The 22,556-nt window shown below is 33.9% G+C and overlaps 4 protein-coding genes across 5 annotated transcripts; 2 read left to right on the top strand and 2 right to left on the bottom strand.

Moving 5' to 3' along the window:
• The first annotated feature begins 2,716 nt into the window (after window positions 1-2,716).
• LOC123211173 (malate synthase, glyoxysomal) lies at window positions 2,717-4,885 on the top strand. Its single transcript, XM_044629724.1, has 4 exons — window positions 2,717-3,175; window positions 3,252-3,577; window positions 3,666-3,996; window positions 4,073-4,885. Exons 1-4 carry the CDS (start codon window positions 2,774-2,776, stop codon window positions 4,727-4,729), a joined length of 1,716 nt encoding a protein of 571 aa, XP_044485659.1. The 5' UTR covers window positions 2,717-2,773; the 3' UTR covers window positions 4,730-4,885.
• Window positions 4,886-5,529: 644 nt separating this feature from the next.
• Window positions 5,530-6,745, bottom strand: LOC123210566. Its single transcript, XM_044629005.1, has one exon. It carries the CDS (start codon window positions 6,650-6,652, stop codon window positions 5,771-5,773), a length of 882 nt encoding a protein of 293 aa, XP_044484940.1. The 5' UTR covers window positions 6,653-6,745; the 3' UTR covers window positions 5,530-5,770.
• A 9,360-nt stretch (window positions 6,746-16,105) lies between these two features.
• LOC123212526 lies at window positions 16,106-16,748 on the bottom strand. Its single transcript, XM_044631694.1, has 2 exons — window positions 16,426-16,748; window positions 16,106-16,308 (listed from the first exon to the last, which is right to left on the bottom strand). The coding sequence occupies exons 1-2, from the start codon at window positions 16,674-16,676 to the stop codon at window positions 16,161-16,163; spliced, it is 399 nt and encodes a 132-aa protein (XP_044487629.1). The 5' UTR covers window positions 16,677-16,748; the 3' UTR covers window positions 16,106-16,160.
• Window positions 16,749-17,285: 537 nt separating this feature from the next.
• Window positions 17,286-22,521, top strand: LOC123211245 (transcription factor GTE10-like). Of its 2 annotated transcripts, none has more exons than XM_044629841.1 (10): window positions 17,286-19,367; window positions 19,473-19,521; window positions 19,644-19,784; window positions 20,601-20,674; window positions 20,836-20,905; window positions 21,026-21,097; window positions 21,176-21,291; window positions 21,384-21,450; window positions 21,593-21,723; window positions 21,813-22,521. In XM_044629841.1, exons 1-10 carry the CDS (start codon window positions 18,051-18,053, stop codon window positions 22,089-22,091), a joined length of 2,316 nt encoding a protein of 771 aa, XP_044485776.1. In that variant the 5' UTR covers window positions 17,286-18,050; the 3' UTR covers window positions 22,092-22,521. The 2 variants fall into 2 exon arrangements, with proteins under 2 accessions (XP_044485776.1, XP_044485775.1); XM_044629840.1 differs by having other exon boundaries at window positions 21,020-21,097.
• The last annotated feature ends 35 nt before the right edge of the window (window positions 22,522-22,556 follow it).

Genomic DNA, 22,556 nt, shown 5'->3' with positions numbered 1-22,556 from the left:
ATTTGCGTTTTTGCCCCGTTCGTGTTAGGTGGCAGACGTATGGCGAGAAACGGAAAATAAAAAGAAATAGAAGTGATTATTTCCTTTAATATAATTTTAGCCCTTGCGCCAATTAATTTATGTTTTGCATGTAGAGTAAATTATATTTTTCCACCCAATTTTGAGATCAAACTTAAAAATTTTAAATACTATAATTTTATTTTTTTAAAATATCAAATGATACGAACCTTAAGAGAATCACACCTCAAAAGTTAGTTATTGAGATGAAAGAATCTAAGGGCATATAAATTTCACACTAGTTATTCATAACTTCTAATATTAGATCGATGTTTTATATCATGTACTTGAGATCCTAACAAAAATATATAAATTAGGTTTTAAATTTTTTTGAAAACCCAAATTTTTCACCATTGCTGTGGTTGCGCTGTTACCACCTTAAGGTTTAAACTGTTACAAATTGAACAATAACTAGTATTTTTTTAATGTAAATATCAATTTTGAAAACTTTTAAAGTATAAAGGGATAATATTTTTTTATTTCATAAATTATCATAGCCATTTTATATATTTTAAAATTTATTATGATCTAAAAGTTTGTTATATGATATTTATACTATTGATTTATTATATTTTGATTAATTGTTATGGGTATAATTTTCATGTTTGAAACTATTAACAAGTATATTAAATTATAAAAAAATCCAAAATACTTTAGAACTTTTTAAATTTTCAAAAACCCTTAAAAAATTATTAACACTTTTAATTTTTTAAAATTTATATTATTGACACAAAATAATTAAGTATTTTATTATGAATAAAAAAATATTATATAGAAGAGTGTTATGGAATTTTGAGATTTTCCAATTTGGCCATTGTTGACTAGATTCAGCCTAGTCTCATTTGCTTTTAGCCCAATTTCATAATTTTATTTGTTCATAAAATATTAAATATTTTAAAATAAAAATAATATAAAGAAAAAAATATAAATTTATGAAAAATCCTTTTGTAAGGGGTTTATAATACTTTCTGGATGAAGGAGATGATTATAAATCCAGGGAAATAAAACTTCTTTGATTTAAAAGGGTTTGATATACATTGTAACTGATCGTAAGTCTTTTAGATTATGTCATGAGTTTGTGTATTAAACCCATGAGTTGGTTTATTATTGTTTCCATAATATTTAAAAAATTAATTAATTAATTTTAAAATATAATATAAAAATTATTTTTTTATTAAAATTAACTACCAATCTTTTTAAAGTTTAGTATGACTCAATCCTCCATATAAAAGAGCATGCTACGAGATTTATACATTTTTTGGGTTAGTCTAATGGCCAAAGGACTATTTCCCACCCAAGGTATGCTGCAATCTTATGTTTTCACCGTTTATCTTTGATAATACCAAATATGCACTGATAAACAGTTAAAATTAACAGTGATAAGGGTAAAATTGTCATTTTCTCTATAATATTAAAAATAAACTAAAATATAATCTCTTTTTACTCCCTTAAACTTTAAAAACTAAAAGTTTATCACAGCCTAAGTTTTAAAAAATGATAGTTTCACCCTAGAGTTTCGTTTTGAAATCTCCGACGTCATCTCCAGCTCTATTACCGGTGACCTCTGCCTCCCGAAATATCCTCTCCTTCTAGCGGTCTCTTTCCTCCAATTTGGATGTCCGGTCGACGTCAGAGAAGCCGTGAAAGATAAAGAATTTTGTTGGGAAAGATGAACTTTTTTGTCTTCTCAGACAAAGACGAAGCTGTCATCTTTGTCTGAGAAGACGTTCTCTGACTTCAATCAGGCGTCCAAATGGGAGGAAAGAGACTGTCGGAAGGAGAGGATATTTTGGGAGAGAGAAGCCATCGGAGATTTCAAAACGAAACCCTAGGGTGAAACTGTCATTTTTTAAAACTTAGGTTGAGAGAAATTTTTAGTTTTTAAAGTTTAGGGAGGTAAAAAGAGATAAAATTTTAAAGGATTAGGGTTCTGTTAAGTTTAACTACTTATGATTGAGTATTTAATATTATCAAAGTTAATAAAAAAAAAACTTAAGAATGCAACATACCTTGGTTAAGAAATAGTCCTTTGGCCTAGTCTAATTCGAAAATTCGTAACTATGCACGCATTGGACTTGGTAAAGCCTTTAGGCTTAGTAAATTGCACTGGAGTTAATCCAGTCTGACACATTGATGCCTCTACCCATAATAACAACTAAGTAACAAGATTAGGCTGCATGGTTAGCGGGCAAAATATCATTTCTTACCAGCGAGAAAATTTGAGTTGGTTTGTCATTTTATAATTAAATTAATTATATTAAATAAATAAAATTTTAAATTTAATGATCTTATAATTTATGAGTAAGTCAAATAAATACTTTCATATTGAAATATCTTATAAATTGGAAGATAAGAAGAAACCTTATTAGAAACATGATGATTTTGGAACCACCGAAGCCAGTAGGTACAGCATGCTGCCACGCATCAATAGCGTCATTTGTTCCACAATATCATAAGAAACCGCACTTCACGAGGCAGGCACAAGCTTCAAAGCCACCCCTTTATCCGTCTTGTTCCAAGGACTTGCGTCACAGTTTATCATGTTACGCACATAAAGTCGTATAATCTCTACATTTGGCCCATTCTGATTACGCTCTTCGTATCAATCCGTTAGCCGCTGTTTTCCTTTATATTTCTGAATTTGATGGTGCACGCTACACTTCTCGTATTCAATTCGAAAACTGTATAACAAGCATTGTTTTGTGAGAAAAGAAGCATGAAGAAGATGATGGGCTCTGGTTCAAATGTTCACCCAGCAACAGTTGCAGAAAACATCAATGCATACGATGATGTTCCTCAGGGAGTAGAGATTAGAGGCCGATACAGTGAAGAGTTTTCAAAAATTCTCACCAGGAATGCTTTGCAGTTTGTTGCAGATTTGCAGCGAGAATTTAGAAACCATATCAAGTATGCAATGGAGTGCCGTAAAGAGGCCAAAAGGAGGTACAACGAAGGGGCGTTACCAGGGTTTGATCCCGCAACAAGATATATAAGGGAAGAGGAGTGGACATGTGCGCCTGTTCCACCTGTTGTTGCTGATCGGAGAGTGGAAATCACGGGCCCGGTGGAGAGGAAGATGATCATCAATGCACTCAACTCTGGAGCTAAAGTTTTCATGGTCAGTTTTACTTCTTTTCTTAAAGGCTTTAGTCTTCCAGGAAACAGAAACTAAGATTTAGCTGGTTTTTTCATAGGCTGATTTCGAAGATGCACTCTCGCCCAGTTGGGAGAATCTTATTAGTGGGCAAGTGAATTTGAAGGATGCTGTTGAAGGGACCATAAGCTTCCATGACAAAGCCAGGAACAGAGTTTACAAGCTCAATAATAAGCCGGCTAAACTATTTGTCCGCCCACGAGGATGGCATCTGCCTGAGGCCCATATCCTTATTGACGGAGAGCCTGCAACTGGCTGCCTTGTAGACTTCGGTCTATATTTTTACCACAACTATGAAGCCTTCCCGCGAAACCAGGGTGACGGATTTGGGCCTTTCTTCTATCTCCCTAAGATGGAACATTCGAGGCAAGAGAGTTGACTACACAAGCAAGTTTTTTATACATAAATTCTATAATTAGCATTGAAGTAATAATAGTTTCTGGAATGTTGGCAGGGAAGCAAAAATATGGAACTCTGTGTTTGAAAGGGCAGAGGCGATGGCAGAAATAGAAACAGGGAGCATCAGAGCCACTGTTCTAATCGAAACCCTTCCTGCAGTCTTCCAAATGGATGAAATTCTGTATGAGCTTAGAGATCATTCTGTTGGCTTGAATTGTGGACGATGGGATTACATCTTCAGCTATGTGAAGACATTCCAAGGCCACCCAGATCGGCTGCTACCAGACAGGGTCCAGGTTGGCATGTCTCAGCACTTCATGAAAAGTTACTCTGATCTCCTCATCAGGACCTGCCATAGACGCGGCGTTCACGCCATGGGCGGCATGGTAAATAATTTTTTCTTCTTATGAACTTACTCCATCTCTTTTCATTTTGACAAATGTCCAACGTTCAATTCAACAGGCAGCTCAGATTCCGATTAAAGATGATAAGGCCGCAAATGAGGCAGCACTGGAACTTGTTCGGAAGGACAAGCTAAGAGAGGTCAGGGCGGGGCACGATGGCACTTGGGCGGCGCATCCTGGACTGATCTCAGTCTGCATGGAAGTCTTCAGCAACAACATGGGGAATTTCCCTAATCAGATACAAACACTGAAGCGAGAAGATGCAGTGAACATAACAGAAGAAGACCTCTTGCAGAGGCCTAGAGGAGTTCGAACCCTGGAAGGTCTTCGTCTAAATACCAGAATTGGAATCCAGTACTTGGCAGCGTGGCTTACTGGAACAGGATCAGTGCCTCTTTATAACCTTATGGAAGATGCTGCCACAGCCGAGATCAGCAGAGTCCAGAACTGGCAATGGCTGAAATATGAAGTGGAATTGGACGGAGATGGACTTGGAGTGAAAGTGAGCCGTGAGCTCTTCGGTAGAGTTGTAGAAGAAGAGATGGCTAGGATTGAAAGGGAGGTGGGGAAAGAAAAGTTCAAGAAGGAAATATATAAAGAGGCCTGTAAGATGTTTACCAGGCAATGCATGGCGGCCACACTAGATGATTTTCTGACTCTGGATGCCTACAATCATATCGTCATTCTTCATCCAAGGGAATCATCTAGGCTCTAAAAAGGGTTTAACCATGCCATTTTCCTTCTCATTCTCAGTGTTTGTGTGTCTCTTGTGTTACAATAACCGCCTGTTTTCATAATAGGTCCACTGCTCAATAACCCTTCCTTCAGGGACAGTAATAAAGCAAACTCATTAATTTCTTTTTATAGTTAATTCTTCTTGAGCAATTTCATTTTAATAATATATTCCTCACACACACACAAACACAAAAATTGATTAGCTTTAACATCTCTTGTTTTTACAAATTTTCGGCTATAAAAATCTCTAAAAACATATATAAACATCTTGTTGATCTGTTATATAATTATTTTTATTGACAATAATCCAAATACTTGGTTGGATAACAACAAGATATGGCTCAGTATTAGGGAGAAAGAAAGTAGGAACCAACATAGGCGAGGCATATCACTTTGGCAGTAAGATGTGAGTCACTTTGCGTAATACACGTGGCAGTATAAGAAGAGATGGGGGAAAAAAACAAAAGAAACGCGAGCCCCCAGTCAGCGAGCCCAAGGTGAGAAAAAACAAAAGAAACCAGTGTTAAGTACGAGCCCAGTACGCGAGAAAAAACAAAAGAAACTGCTTTTCAGAACGCGAAGACTCAGCAAATAATTGAGACGAGGAAGCCCTAGCATTAAACCCTGAATAATTTGATTACATTAAATATATGTTACTGTCGAACATTGTCTTCTTAGCTAAAAGAAAACGTTAAACAAACTAAACCAGCATTGAGTAGACGCGCCCAATATCTTTTAGTAACGCGAAGACTCAACAAAATAAATGAGAATAAGAAACCCTAGCATTAAACGCTGAATAATTTCATTACATTAAACATGTTACTGTCGAACATCATCTTCTCAACTGAAAGGAAAAGATAAAAAGCGTGCATTAACAGTGGAAATTTATTTCACAAAAGCATACATTATATCAGAAACCCCCAACAATATTTACAATTTTTTTTAGGTAAAGGTACTGAGAGAGTTGCATGCTACGTCAATGTTAAGGGTTGAGAGTCGGATCAGACGGTTAACTTTTGATTTACCGACCCAAACAGAGAGCGGCCTCGACGTCGAGTCTCCATGCAAAACCACCAGCGTCCATTCGCCAAACGTCACACGGTAGTGTGATGGAGCTCTTCTCTTTGCCAAACCTGTACTGTAGCCTCACCATGCAAGTGAAAGCCGGGTACGTTAGTGTCGCCGTCATCGGTACTTTCATCACCAACCACACCACCATCTCTTTGCTTTCTTCTTGGCCCACCATCTTCCTGTAAGCTTCGTTGGTCCATGTGACTCTACCAAACTGATCAGATAGAAACCCAGGACACGTGTCCCTCCCAAGATTCATTCTTCTCTCCTCGTCCGTGCTCCCCAATCCACGACCATCCACCCATGTATCCGTCACACATTCCACCGTCACACACGATCCCGCTACCTTTACTGCCTGAGGCATCATCACTACCGTCTGATCCGCTGAACTGCCAAACCCACTGGATATCACAAGCTGATCTTTACACTGGCCACTTTTATCGAAGTTAAGCCACATAGGCGCCTTCAAATTACGTCCTTCCTTGTTTTGAGGGCCCATCTGCGACGATCTTGCCGGAGAGTCAGGTAACAGCGGCAAAGTAACAACGGAGTCGCTTTTTCCTTCAGTAAAAACTTTTCTTTTTCTGTTACTATTACACCGCTTGTTTGTGTTGTTGTTGTTATTTACTCTGGAGTGTTTTCTCTTGCCTCTACCAGTTCTAGCAAAAGTCTTGCCGCTGCTTACTGTTGGTGAAACAGAAGCACCAGTGGTCGGTTTCGGAGCGATCGGTCTGAACCGTAACATTATCCGGTTAACTTTTGATATATCATATGTGTTACCTCCTGCGAATCTAGCTATACAACAACCTCCTCTACCGTCGACTTGATACATTTTTTTCTCTCTCTAGAACTCGGTGTTTTACTCAACTCAACTCAGTATGTTTTGTGTGCAAGGAAGATATTAACGCACTAAATGCACAGGACTGTTCAAAGAGATTAGAGAGTAGAAGCAATTTATAATGGAAATGGGATATATGATAAACACGTGGGAAGAGTAAACACGTGTTTGTACAGTAGATTAAACAGCGCAGAGAACCGATTGGTTGAAAAGTGAAACGTGGCTGGTGCAGGCATAGGTCCCGGACGAATGTGAAGTTGTGATTGGGCCCTACTATTTAACCAATCAAAAACGTAGGAGTGTTAAGTTGTGGCTCCACGATAGGGGCACGTCGGCCTTGGACCTCGTGAGTTGTGTGAAGAGATGGTGGGTGTTCCAGAAGGAAGACACGTGGGCCAATGTTATGGTATTAAATTGAGATTAAAGCGTTTTCGGGGGTTTCCATAATTAGTAGGAAAAGATCGTGCCACGTGAACGGCTGGAAAACGACGCGTATCTATGCTTGTCGAGATTTGTGACGTCAGCTTTTTTGGTGGATGACTTTTTCTCTATTCTCCGTGATTAGAGAATGGGTGAGGACTAGTTCATTTTGAATCCTGATTTTTTAGGAGTACATAATTGCCCATGCACATTTTCATCATTTTTCATAATAAGCAGAGTACCAGTGGGCGTTTTAGGAATTAAAATTGTGTTGCTATCTAGTTGAAATTGATCAAATCCAACGATTTTATGTATATATTTATATATCTAAAATAAATATACATAATATTATTTTTGTCTAATTAAATGTCACATGAGACTTAAAATAAAAATATAATATTTGACGTTATGGATATAGATGTCCATTTAAGTAATAATATGCATCAATCATTCTCCAAAGCGTGACTTACAATTCACACGCCGAAATATAATTGTTAACATGTTTGAAGCCCCGAGTACAAAACCAGCTAATAACAAACCAACTTTTACACTTAAAATATGGCATTCTCATAAAAGAAAAGCTGATACTTTGTTATATAATAATCCCATTCGCTTCATTTGGAACGAAGGATTAAGAGATTAATATCAGGTCCGTACAGTTTAGTGTCATTAATTATGATACACTCGGTACTTCGAGAAAGTGATTAACATCTATGCGGATAAATAGTGTAGTGTTTGGGTCATCTTTAACCGTCTTATTGTTAGTTTCATTTGTAAGATTTGATCGCTTTTCAAACAGGATAAGTTACCTCTTACTTAAATTTGAACACACAGGTATGGCTGACGCATATGAAAGTAGAATTTTCAGGGATGCTGCTATCATTTTGTATTTTATGTGATGTGGATTACGTGATTGCCATAGTGACGATTTTCTCTTAATAAGTATTCTAGGGAAAATTCATGAACTCCATTTAGTTAGGATATAAAACCTTCGTTTGATCGGGCAAGCTTTCAACTCATTTGATATCGTAACACTATTTGTAAGGGCTAAGTTAACCTTTACAAGTTACAACGATGGTTGAAAAAATAATGTAAAAAAACGGGTGAATATAAATAGAATTTAATTTAATAAGATTGTGAATAGAAATTTAAAATGTTGTGTTATAATACATTTAAAGTTGATAATTTCAGTTTGAATTTAAAATTTTTAACTTAAATAGAGAGTAGATTCCTCGATACAAATAGAGAAATAAAAAGAGAATAGGGTAAAAAATATCTTTACAATTAAGGATCAAGATATATTTGTTTTCTTTATATCTTACTCTTATCCTCGTCTCTTCTCTACTATTTTATATTCATATCTTTATTTAAAATATTAAATATATTTTTATAAATTTAAATTATTTATTTTTTAATATATTTATATTTAATATATATTATGTTTTAAAAATATAAAAAAATATTTCTTTCATAAAACCTAGAGTAAGGATAAAATTTTATCTTATAAATAAAAAATAGAGCGATACTATGTGTACCCATTTTGGGTACACAAATGTATACACATTCATATGTGTCATCATATAATTGGTTATTGTTTTATTCTTAATTCAAAATCATCCAATCACATGATGATACATATAAATGTGTATATATTTATGTACCCAAAATAAGTACACATAGTTTTATTGTTAAAAATAATATATATTTAAAAAAAAAAAAGACAGAGTAATAAGAATAAGTCAGAAAGAAAGATTAAAATCCTTTACATAAACGAAAACAGCAAATGAAGTATTCGGACCTGCCCCACGCTGCCGTCCCTGGAAACATTGGTGAGTTAGACCTCATTGAAATCAGGCGCGTGAAAGCATCCATCAGAGCAGTGGTCAATAGTTTGAGTAGGAAGGTGGATTTTTCTTTTCAGCCGAACAGAAAAGTAGGATTCGTTCATTGTACCATGACTAAGCCAATCCAATTACATTTCTCCACCTCACTTCAATGGCTATTTTATCTCTCTCCTATATAAATGAAGATTAAGCTATTATTTCTTAATATTCTGCCATCTGTCCCCTTTGATTCCCATTTAGTTACTTAAACCTTCCTTGTTTCAGCTAGTTTTTGAAATTCGAGACAATTTGTTCAATAATTCCGGCATGGTAAACCGATCTAGTGGACCCACAAGCCATTGCGGTATATTGCCCCAGGGTCCACAAATCAGACGGAAGATAACGCGTGCGATTTAATCTTACGGTTTACGATTGCTGGAGAATAACTGCTTGGTAGGTACAAATGATAATGCTGCTTTGTTTGAGTGGCAGATCTTGAGTCAATTATTTGGTGTCCGGACTCCAGACCAATGATGCAAACGGTGACATCAGACTGGCAGAGATATTTTTAGAAAAAATAATTCATCTTTCAATGACATAGATTAAATTTGTTAATCACAATTAATAATGAAATTAATAAACAATCTTATCATATATATATATATATCGCTTTCGGCGGGGAGAGCTGGCGACTCCGCCGTAATACAAAGCAAAGTAAAGCTGTCTCCGCCAAGAACTACTTAGATGTGACAACAGATGGCCTGTTACGTACGTGGCACGTTTACCCGCGAGAGTGGGAAGACTTGTGAGGCGATTAAGGCAAGTAATATATTTAATTAGTATTGTTAATCTCCCTGTCTGATTCTGGTCTTCTTACCAATGAAGGCATCAAAACATGATTACTTGGATAATCCTATTACGGACAGACACTAGTAAAGTTGTAGTGGCAGCTGAGGCTGGAATTTCAACGAACAACTCTGGTCTTTTCCTTCACTATTACACCTGCCTAAATGAAATGTGACAGCTTATTAAAAGCATATTACAGGTCCCGTAATTATTTGTTATTACGTTTACACAAAATAACTCCCATATATAAATTATTTGATAAGAATAACCACTTTTGTCGTCCTTGTTCCACCATCCAGATGGCAGAATTTGCCACCCCGTTTGGGCAATTCATTATCGCATCAACTTTCGTGTTGTCCCCTGTAATCTATTTGCGTGATTTTCTTTTTCACAAAAGTTAATCCTCCCCTGCATTGCTTCTGTTTTCTGATAATAACATGCTCTCCATCTCATTTCTGCCGATTCATTTGTTTTATTATTATATTTCAGTTCACCATCGTCATGAAAAATATGTCACTTCATCTCACGGAGCTATTTTAATTCCCAAAAGGCCAAAATCGCAACGAGATTATACCCTAATTTTAAACTTATATTGTTAATTTTTAAAAATTTAAAATTTATTTTATAAATTAAATTATATTAAAATTTTTGTTTTTTTTAATTTTATAACTTTAAAAACTCGTGTTTTCCTCTATCTCTAAGATTTGTGTTTTCTTCGATATCATCCTCAACCATCAACAATCTATCTTTTCTATTCTAAACTATTATCATTACTGTCTCATCTCTTCTTCGACAATATATCTTCACTGTTTGGCCAATAAACCTATTATCCAATCAATTTTTGTTTAAAATTAAATAAAAATTAATTCATAAATAAAATTTTAAAAATTCATAGACGTAAGTTTAAAATTATATTAAGTTTTGAATGGGAATAAGTCCTTTGGCCATTCACAAATGACTTCGATTAGATTGATGACCAAATGCAGATTTCTGGCCTATCCACCAAAAGTACAATGCTTCATTTCGTCAGAGTGTTCTGTTCTTATCTGGCAATTTATAAACTTCAAGAATCATCCTATCCTATTTAACACTTCTTTCAACAGGTCTTTGATTTGATAACCATTTAAACCCTAATGATAATTACAGACATGGCAGCCGATATTGGGGAAAGTTGCTGACAGGTTTAATACTACAAAAGACATTATACATATATATATATATCTTTTTAATTGAAATATTTAATTAAAATAGGTTATAATTTTTTTGTCTAAATTTTTTAAAATAAACTTATAGTAATTTTAATTTTTTAAGTAAATTTAATTTTGTTTTCAATAATATCCTTATCGATTACTTATGTCATCCTCTCAGTTAATTACATCCGAATATTTTTTTTTGATAACCTATAAACATTTTATGTTAGTTAGATTATGATTTAAAAATTCAAAAACTTATTCGAAATAATTAATTTTTATTATAATACAGATCAAAATGAAAAGATTAACATAAGTACAAAGAAGGATGCGTGAGGGTATGTGTAAAGATGCATATGGGCGTTTAAAGGTCCGCACTTCTTCACACCTTTGTTTGTTTGTTTTTTTAAATATATATATAAAATGAGTGTGCACACCCTCGCATACTTACTCATACACACTCTTACACACCCATATTATCCATATGCACCCTCACGCACTCATACACACCCTTTCACATCTGTGCACACCCTCATATACCCTTTTTCGTATTTATGTTAATTTTTTTGTTTTAATTTATATTATAACAAAAATTAATTATTTTGAATAAATTTTTAAATCTTCGAATCATACCCTAACAAATATAGAATACTCATAAGTTTAAAAAAAAAAATTTAATGTAACATAATTTGTCAAAAAAGATATTATTAAAAATAAAATAAAATATATTTAAAAAAATAAAATTACTATAAATTTATCTAAAAAAATTATAAGTATTTTAATTAATACCTTCTTTTAATTTCACAATTAAATTAAGGGAACAAAACAAAGAAAATGAAATTGCTGTTGATTATTTTAATTTATTTTTTCAAAAATTAGATAGAAGGTTGGGCCACCGCACATGCATGATAAGAATGAAGCATCTGCATCGAATGAGAATTGGACACAGTACTGCAAATATAATACTGATGAAAAGGATTAAAAACTCTGTTCACTATGCTTTAGATAATGCGACATTAACCTAATTTGGAAACTGATGTTTGATTTTGGACACGTATTGATGTGCTGACCATGCTACAGAATCTCGGCTTAACTCTTCTAGTTGATTCTTCATCTTAGTGTTTTTTGATAGCATTACTAACTATATTTATTAATTAAATAATTCCCATTCTTAAATTTTTTAAAACTTAAATATCTATTTATAATTTAAAAAATTAATAATTTTTTTTAAAATTAAGTTAAAATTAAAAATAAAATTATTATTTAATAATAATATTTAAAGTTTATATCATTTTATCCTCCTAATTTAAAAAATTAATTATTTTTTCTAAAATTAAGTTTTAAAAAGTGATATTTTTCTCTCTATCTAGGGTTTTCAATTTTGCTAATGAATTTTAGGCCAATCTCTCTCTCTTTGGTGCTCAATATCGAACTAATGATGTCTGAATTTGATGGAATCCAGATAAAATTCAGATGAAAAGTTGAAACTCTTCATCTGGATCTTAATTGTTTAAACAAAGTTAGCTTCATCTAGACGATAATGATGGTCCAGATGAGGAACTTCGTTTGGACAATGAAGATCCAAAGAAAGAGTTTCGACTTTTCGTTTAGATTTTATTAAATTCAAACGTCGTGAGTCTGATATTAAACACCGGAGGGAGAGATGACACGGGAGAGAGAGAGATTGGCCATCGTTGGTTGAAAATTTACTGAAAAAATTGGAAACCCTAGGTAGGGGAAAAATATTACTTTTCAAAACTAAATTTTAGAGAAATTTATTAGTTTTTCAAATTAAAGAAATAAAATCATATAAAATTTAAATATTATTATTAAATAACGATTTTATCCTAAATCTTAACTTAATTTTAAGAAAAAATTATTAATTTTTTAAATCATAAATAAATATTTAAGTTTTTAAAAGTTAAAAAGTGAGTGTTTGAGATTTCACTATACCTGGTGTGAAATAAGTCTTTTGGCCTTAATTAATTAATTAAACCTATTGGGTAAGATAAGACTTAACTTCTGTATCTCTTTTGCCCTAATCCGGGCCAACGAAGCCGCTTTCCACGGAAGCACTTTTGTTTAATGTTAATTATCCAAACACAACCTTCAACGTTTGTTTGCCAACAAATCTTGTTCAAATGATGCAACACAACGAAGCAATTTCTCTGAAGGATCCATCTGCAAATGGAGAGGCAACCGTGTAACTTTATTTTCCCACGGGAAGGGTTGGACATGAATCGAATCGAGTTTAAATATTTTTTAATTTGAATAAAAATAATTTAATTCAAATTTATCCAATTAATATTAAGAATGATTTGAGTTTGATTTGAATAAAAATAATTTAACTCAAATTTAATTAAAATTTATAATTCAGATATGAGACTCAAATTTATGATTTATTAATAAAATGATATTATTTAACATAATTTGAACAAAGTTATAACTTAAATTTAAATTAAATTAAATCATTTAGTTAACTTATGAGTTAAACCGAATTTAACTTTCTCTAATTCAAATTAGGTGTAGTTTTAGAACAAGTTAAATATTTTAATTTAAAAATTGGCCATAAAATTAACGAATAATATTTTGAATCGTTCACACCTGCTGAGGCACCCATGTGATAGCTTTATGGGAGGGTGTATCTCCGCTGGATGGATAAAGATGCAGGGAGATTTATAACATTATTAAATATATAATCCAATTCATGTTTTAGGCATCTTTTTCAATTCTTGAAAATTGCAAAATGTTCCCACCGAACTGAAATTTTCAATAAACTTTTTGACTAAAAGATAAACAATAAAATTATATGTATTTATTTTAAATACATAAATAAATATATATTTAATAACAAATAATTAAATAATTTTAAATTAAAAATAAAATAATATTTAATTATATAAAAAAATATATATATATTTATATGTGTAAAATAAATATATATAATATTATTAAAAAAATAAATGCTTAAAAGGGAATGTAATGTAAGTAAGAACCCGCTTAGTGAGACAGATTGGATCACAATTCTGGAAGTCCAATGTTTTGGGCCTTTTGAAACTCTCCAACTCCTAAAGATAGCTGACTACTAACTCTATGGCTTCTAAAACGATTAGGCATGTAACATTCCTTCCCCCTTGAATTTGGCCTTGTCCGCAAGGCGGCTAAACTCTCACGGCGTTTAGTTTAAGAATTTAAAGATTATTTTAGTAATCTATCTTTTATTATATTGATAATCTATCTTTTATTATTTTATTCAATTTGTCAATAATAAAATATTACAATAATCTTCTATTACCAATGTTGACGTGACAGGTAATATAGGTAGTAATCTGATTACCACATTCATCTTAAGTATTAAAAGATTACCGAAGTAATCTTGATTTTATTATAATTATATTATTATTCATTAATTTTTTAAAACAAAAATAAATTTATTTTTAATTCATAAAACAAATAATATTAAAAAATATTAAAATAATTATATTCAAAAACATTTAAATAAAATAATTTATTAGTATTATTTTATTACTTTTAATCAAACACAATAATTATTTATACTTATCAAATTTTATCAAATATAATAATTATTTATATATAATATCTATTTTTAAAATAATTTTTTATTTTAATAATAAAATATAACTTAAACCGAACGTGGCTTTATAAGTAAAATGGAATCCCTGGGGACGATGAGAAGATAAATTAGGCCTGTGAAGAAAAGTACCTCGTCCTTGCAAGTTAATGGGCCTAATATTTCTCCTCTCGAAGCAACTTGTGCAACCTTTGCATGATCATATTCATATGGGCTTAATTTTCCTCCCGAGTGGCCTCAGTCCGTCGCGGTGTTAATTTCGCTGTTGCCATTGCATGGGTGGGTTCAATTTTCCGAGCAAGTGCATCTGCCATTGAATTATTTTTTCCCTGCTTTTATTCTATATATGGTGAAGTCGTACCCTGATGCCCTCGATAAGCCACCATTGTTGTGCCATGGTGGTGGTAGGTGGGTTCTGTATAATACCCATAAGTGTGTAATAAAGCCATTTAAGTTTGCATTATCGATTATTATGTATTTAAGAAAAATTGAAGTTAAATAAAAGTTTATCAAAATGAGCTTATGAACAGTCATGCATGAGTGTGGATGCCCATTCATAATGTTTCAAGTAAACAAATTAGATAATGTGTCATATTAAATAAAATAATTTAAATGACGAATAATTGTTCATTAATACTAATGGTCGTTTATAATATGACATTTATAATGAAGTAGAGTGTGGTTATTCATAAGTATGAAATGACAAAAAATACACCTAGAATGATGCATGATTGTGTATGTGAAGTTAGGTAGACTTTTACGATGTAAGGATGATCATCTATTTAAGAATTACAAACAATTGTACATAATAACTAGGAGATAAATGATCATGAAGGAGAAATAATAAACATTCATGATAGGTAAGAGTGAATGCTTGAATATTGGCTATTGCTTTTAGCTAAGGTTAAATTTGATTTGAATAGAATTGAGTTCAAATAAAGTAAAGCTCATTTTTGGAAGCTTAGTTCGAGCTCGCTGGGTTTAGAGAATAACTTGTTTATGTTTGGTTCGCTTTATGGATTGTAAGTTAGCATTTGGGTTGCATAAAACTTGGGTTTATATAAATAAACCGAACTTGACTCAGACTTGTAGAACTCATTTGCTCAAATTTAGTTCCCTTGTTACTTGTGTAACGTTTAAAATTTTTTTTAATATATTTTAGTTTGAGTTCAAATTTATTTGAATAAAACTTATATCGAACTCGAACAAACTTATTTACTTCTAGCTCCATCTTGGAGGCTAAATTAATTAAATAATGCAAACCCATGAAAATCTGTTAAATGACTGGGGTTTCTAACTGGTTTCGAACTACATGGATTATATGAATTAGACCAAACAAAATGGGTCAAATTTTCCCCCCCATTTTTTAGGCCAAAAGGCTTATTCCCATCTAATATTTGATGTAAACCTAAGTTGATATCCATTAATTTGTAAAAATTTAAATTCTTACCTATAAATTATTAAAATTAATTAAAACAGTTAATTTTAAAGATAAAATCATTATTTAATTAATAATATATTAAAAATAATAAAATATTATCTATTTTTCTATAAATTTAAAAAATTAAGAATTTTCTCAGGTAACTAAATTTTTAAAAAATCACTTTTTTTCTCGTAAATTTTTTTTCTGATCAGATCCTTTCTTTCTGCCCTTTTCTGCTCCTATTCCATAAGTCAAAGATAGAAAATGTGCCCGAGCAAGGGTGTACCCTTTTCCAGCTATCCGAACACCACTTTGCGACCACTGCACATCCTCCCACTCCAGATTCTTTTGTATAACTTTGTCAACATCAAACACAAACAACTTGTTCAATTCTTTCATTATCTCCTTCCTTTATTTGTTATAATCATGCTAGAAAACAACGTAGGAAAAAAAAACAATTTCAAATCAAGTACCTCCACATGCTCAAGGGGCAATGGAATTCCAATGAACGCATGACTTTTTGGGCAAGGGCCTTCTTGCAGTGAGACCGACAGAAAACATCAATCATAGCATTATCACCTTCGTTCTTCCCACCATTTACGGAGTTTGGGTGGTGATTCTGAGACTTATCTGTATCTGAATCATGTAACTGAGATCCTGCCACGGCTTTTACCGTCTTCTCTCCCATAATACAAGGCTGTCCTTGTCCATAGATGATGTTCATCTCTTGCTTGTCAAATAGGGGAAAAAAAGAGGAGGAAGAGAGGATTCCGTTGGAGACAGCGTAAAAAAAAAAAAAAAAAGAGGGAAAGAAAGACAAACAAAGAAAAATGATTTTTTAAAATTTAACTAAAAAAATTGTTATTATTTTTAATATATAAATAAATACACCACAAACGAGCACGTGTATAGTTGTAGCTCACATGGCGGTGAAAGTCCAAGATAGTGACACGTGGTCGGCATACGAGTTAAGACTCCACCTCTTCGCATCAAACTATCCACACTTTCTTTATACTCGCCACAATAAGCACAATAAAAATTTCAAACACTTTAAAAGGACACGCTTACCTACCATTTTTAGCGAGTACAATTATTATATACTCGAAAGAGTACGATTTGTTCGATCCAGTTTTGTGAATAACTGGATTACGTTGTGTAAAAGGTGTAGAATCGATTTTTAATTAAATCAGCAAGATCCACGTAGAACATTTTCACGATAGCACCACAGCCGTCAGATCTTGACCTTTGACGGTGCAGTTAATGTACGGTCGCGATTCATTCAATAGGGGCGGGCAGCGAGGCCAAAATTTGCCTATAAATAGAGGATCGTAGTTATTCTTTTTGCCTCTTCTCTCTCCGTGTCTCGTTTTCTCCTTGCGAAGATTGGCGAAGTTTAGGGTTTCTTCCAATCAACGGCTATTCGCGAGATCCAGGTTTTGAATTGGGTTCTTGTGAAACTGGTTTCTCTTAGGGTTTTCATTTTAGGGCTTTCGAAACATTTGGATGGGATTTTTTCGTGTCGACGCAAATTATTGTTTAGCTTCGACCCGATCTAGGGTTTATTGTTGTTGGAGTATAGGCTCATTATTGTAAGGATCATTCTTTTGGTCTAATTCTTTCTTTAATTCCTCATCTTTTAGGAGAGTTACTCAGTTTCTTACCGACAAAGCAAGGAATTTTTTGTTTGAATTTTTTAGGGCTACATTGCTTGGATATAATGAAAAAGTTAAATGTAACAATCATGGGATTTAATTAAATTTATAGATCATAAATCATGCAATCAGCAATAGCATTATCGATGAAATGGTTACGGGAACATATCCAGATGATTGCAAATAAAGAGATATGTTAGTAAAAATTGAAACCCTGGAAATTGATGTAAAGACAAAACATATCTGTAGATAAAGGAATTACTGCTGCGGTTGTGCCAAAATATAGGTGTCGACCTCATTTGTTAAGTTCTTTTGGTGGAACTTGGAATTAGAAATTGGAGACTGACGTGAATTTCTATCTTTCCTAATCTGTGTCAATATTCGAGAAAGGGAACTGAATTTTGACTCACAGTTGATATGTGCTGTTCTTTGAAGCCAGTATTCATATGGCACCAACTGTTCCCATAGAGTTTGCTGGGCAAAAGGAATCGAAAAACTGTTCGATTTCACAAGTGATGGGAAAATCTAGAAAATACTCGAAAGGGCATTCTTCTGGTTTTGTACCAGATTACAGACATCATGTTGAGACCATGGCTGAATCTGAAGGATTTGGGAGCTCAGCAAGATTTGACACTGAGATGACGGCTTCTGAGGATTCATGTGCTCCAAAAAGAAAGTGCATTAGTTTGAATATGGATGATTATGATAGTTTAGGTGTACCTTTACAGGTATTGACCTTATCAAAGATGTCTAGGAGTGAAAGAAGGAATTTGGAATTTAGGTTGAAAATGGAGCTTGAACAGGTCCGCGTACTTCAGAATAAAGTTGCATCTCTTACTTCCAACGCTGTAGTATCACCATCTAGTGATATTCGCAGCTGTAGTGATGGGCAAAAGAGGCCTCCATTAGAGAATTTTCAGAGGCCATCTGAAGCAGCGGCTCCAAAGGGTAAGAAACGGGCTCCTCCAGGGCGTCATGGTCCCCAAACAAAAAGAAGTACATCTGGGCGGTTTGACTCAGTAAAGCTGGCTGCATCAGTGAATACTTCGAGTGTGCAGTTGATGAAGCAGTGTGAGAAATTACTTAACCACTTAATGTCACAACAGTTTAGTTGGGTTTTTAACACTCCAGTGGATATAGTGGAGCTGGACATTCCAGATTATTTTACTGTCATCAAGCATCCAATGGATTTGGGCACAGTGAAGAGCAAATTAGTTTCTGGTCGGTATTCGAGTCCATTGGGGTTTTCTGCTGATGTACGGCTTACTTTCTCAAATGCGATGACCTACAACCCACCTGGAAATGATGTTCATGTCATGGCTGAGACTCTTAGTAAGTATTTTGAAGGGAGATGGAAAGCTATAGAGAAGAAGCTTCCAATGACTACTGATGTGCCATTGCTGCCTTCAAGAGCAGGCAGTATTGTGGAAACTGAAACTACAAAGGGAATGCAACCTGCAAAGAGGAAAACAGCTCCCCCCAGTGATAAGGTCAAGCAGGAGCATGTTAGACGGATCATGACTAGTGAGGAGAAGCGTATTTTGAGCACGGAATTGGAAGCTTCGCTTGACGATTTGCCTGAAAACATCATTGACTTCTTAAAAGAGCGTAGTTGCGGTGCAGGGCAGATTGCTGAGGATGAGCTGGAGATTGATATTGATGCACTCCCCGATGATACCTTATTTGAATTACGGAAGATGTTAGATGATCATTTGCTGGATAAACAGAAAAATCAGGCAAAATCTGAACCTTGTGAAATGGAGGTATCTGTCTTTTTTATCTTCTTTCTCTCTTTTGCAGTTTGGTATTTCCTCTATTGCAATATATTCTATGTATATTTGACTTTTGCTGTGAATTTTTTTCCACAGATTCTTAATGAATCTGGGTTTAGCAATTCGTCCATGCAACTAGGCAAAGGTAACATTCTAGTCCTCAGCTTTGATATTTTAATAGACAATTAGCTGTCAAATAGTGCACATATGTACTAATTTAAGAGGTTTTTAACTGCTATTGAAAACTGATACATTATATGTTCTCAGGGAATGGCATGGCTGATGAGGATGTAGATATTGTTGGTGGAAATGATCCTCCTGTTGCAAATATACCTGCATTAGACATTGAGAAGGATGCTGCTCATAAAAACAGCAGTTCTAGTAGTGAATCAGGCTCCTCAACCAGTGGTTTGTATTTCTATGCAATTTAATATTTAAATTCTAGCATTTTTAAAATTATATCTAAGATCCAGTGTAAGTTTCTTGTGTCGATCTTTTTATGGCCTGCAACTTAAAGCATTAGATGAAATATTTTACAAGCTCATGAATAAATATGTTTATTACTGAAAGTGGATATGCTCTCTTCATTTGTGAAAATTGTTTACCTATATGAACAGCAGTTATGACTTTGTCATTGAGATGGCAAGAATTGTGTGTTGTTCTGTGATTTTCTTTAATTTTCCTATATTTCTGGCTACCCACTTTGAAGGTCTATGGTACATCCTTGCTTAGAACTACTTCTCCCAACTTTTCTTTTTGTTTTACTCATAGATGAGTTGCATTTTTTACACTGTCTGTTTGTGAGTATGGTGGTTGACACTTAGTACACTATCAGTGGAAATCTGTGGTATCTGCACTTAGTAATGATATATACTTAAGCTCCTTTGAAAGGGTTTATCCAGGTTCTATTGTTGCAGCTCTACATATCATATGCCATTTTTCTGTCAGGTTCCTATGTTACCCTACGGGGCATGGAGCTCAGAATAGTGTGTTACACACACAGAGAGAGATATGTATACATATGTATATATGCATATGCTTCTCCTTTATGCTTAAGGGAAGAAAATTTCCAATATTCATTTGTCTTTTCATGAGCTTGCCAATTTATATTATATTTCTGCTGCTTCATTTCATTTGGTTGGTGATTTTAGTAGTTTATTATGTTGCATAAACACATGAAACCCTCCCTCCCAAAAATCTATTTCATTTTCAATTTTTTTCCAGATTCGGATTCAGGTAGTTCATCTGGCAGTGAATCAGATGCTGCTAAAGCTTCAGTTCCTGCTGATATTCTTGAGGTACATCTTAATGTTAGAAAATAAATTATTTTTACTACTTGGAGGCTCCATGTGTGTATCAAATGCATCCTCATTTTGTGAGAAGGCAATCCTTAGGTTGAGTACTTATTCTTTTCCATTGTTTGGCAAGTAGGTTTTTATCTGACATCTTCCTTATTTAGGGAAACTTGGGTCCTGGAGCAAATTTGGATGAGAAGATAAGTGAAGTTGGTGTATCAGACATTGGAAATTGTGAGTCCAAGAGCTTGTATACATGGTGTTGCATGTTTTATTAATTCATTCATTGAACCCATTTTTTCCATGATAGTCTTTCTCTAAAGTTCTGCTTTTGCATGTTTTGCATAGCATCAGTAAATTTGGATCCACCTGAGCTCAATTCTCAGGGTAAGCCAGTTGCTATTGAGGTGGATAGCCATCATGAGGGTAAGCATAATAATTAAAAAGACTGTGTGCTGATTTCTTTGGGCGTCATTTCACCAACCATGCTATATAACATTATAGGGGAGAGTGCTCCATCTGAGAGGCAAGTCTCCCCTGAAAAGCTATATCGTGCTGCTTTATTGAGGAACAGATTCGCTGATACAATACTCAAAGCTCGGGTAAAAGCACTTGAAAAGGTTTGTTTATAATAGCCATGTTACATACGTTAGGGTTTATGCTTCTCTGTGAATTTTACTCAGCTGTGATGATTTACAATTTTGTTATATAGGTTGATAAGTGCAACCCTGAGAAACTAAGGATTGAGAGAGAGGAACTGGAAAGGCAGCAAAGAGAAGGTTTGGCATTCTAACATTGCATACAATTGGAATTAGATATGAATAATATGTTTGTTGGAGATTCTTGAAATCTTTCTTTAATGTTGAATACATCTCTGATGACTTTGACTTTTGTTCCCTCTTCTTTCCAATGTGTTATTAGAAAAAGCTCGCTTGCAAGCAGAGGCCAAGGCTGCTGAAGAGGCTCGAAGAAAAGCTGAAGCTAAAGCTGCTGCTGAAGCAAAAAGGAAGAGGGAACTAGAGAGAGAAGCTGCACGCCAGGCATTGCAACAGGTAAAATATGATTTAATCTGTAATTTGGCCTAGTCCTGATGCAAGCTTCATGTCCAAAGTGCAACTGAAAAATTTGCAATTGCTTGCAGATGGAAAAGACCGTTGATATCAATGAAAACAGTCAATTCATGGAAGATTTGGAAATGCTTAGAACTGCACAAGATGAACATATACCAAGTTTTGTAGAGGAGACAAGCCCAGAGCAGTTTCAAAATGGGATGGGTAGTTTTAAATTCCAGGGAAGTAGCAACCCATTGGAACAGCTAGGATTATACATGAAGATGGATGATGATGATGAGGAGGAAGTGGAACCACCCCAAAGTATTGTAAATCCTGTCAAAGATGTAGAAGAAGGGGAAATAGATTGATATTATCTCCATACTTTTGGTGTTAGTTGAAGAGCAAGAGCAGCATGTGATCCTGAATTTCACCGAGAGCACTTACATATTTCGTGTTTCTGGTGTGCGTCAGTTATGAGGGTTGCAATATTTCCTAGTTTGTTTCACAATAAATGAAGTTAATGTAGGAGTGCATGCAATTGGTTTTTGAAGTTGGATGCGGGGATAAAAATTGGACATAATCGTATGAAAGGGGGTGGGGTGGGTACTGGATTGTTAATTTTTCATTGTAAAAAGGAAGATTATGTTTGTAATACTACATTGCATTAGAGTTGAGAATAGGGGAGTTTTGGTTAGAGTTTGCTCTTTTATTTCTTTCTCTGTTCTTTGCTAATTGTAATTGTAAAATACTGGAGAGTAGAGACAAATGGAATTGACATTCCTTAGGAGTTGAATTGTATTTCTTTTTGTGCCTCTTATTATCTTTGTTTGTTT

This window comes from Mangifera indica, chromosome 3, assembly GCF_011075055.1.
Source record: "Mangifera indica cultivar Alphonso chromosome 3, CATAS_Mindica_2.1, whole genome shotgun sequence".
Lineage (NCBI taxonomy): Eukaryota > Viridiplantae > Streptophyta > Magnoliopsida > Sapindales > Anacardiaceae > Mangifera > Mangifera indica.
Note: the sequence above shows the minus strand (reverse complement) of the source record. Positions and strands in the feature narration are given on the sequence as shown.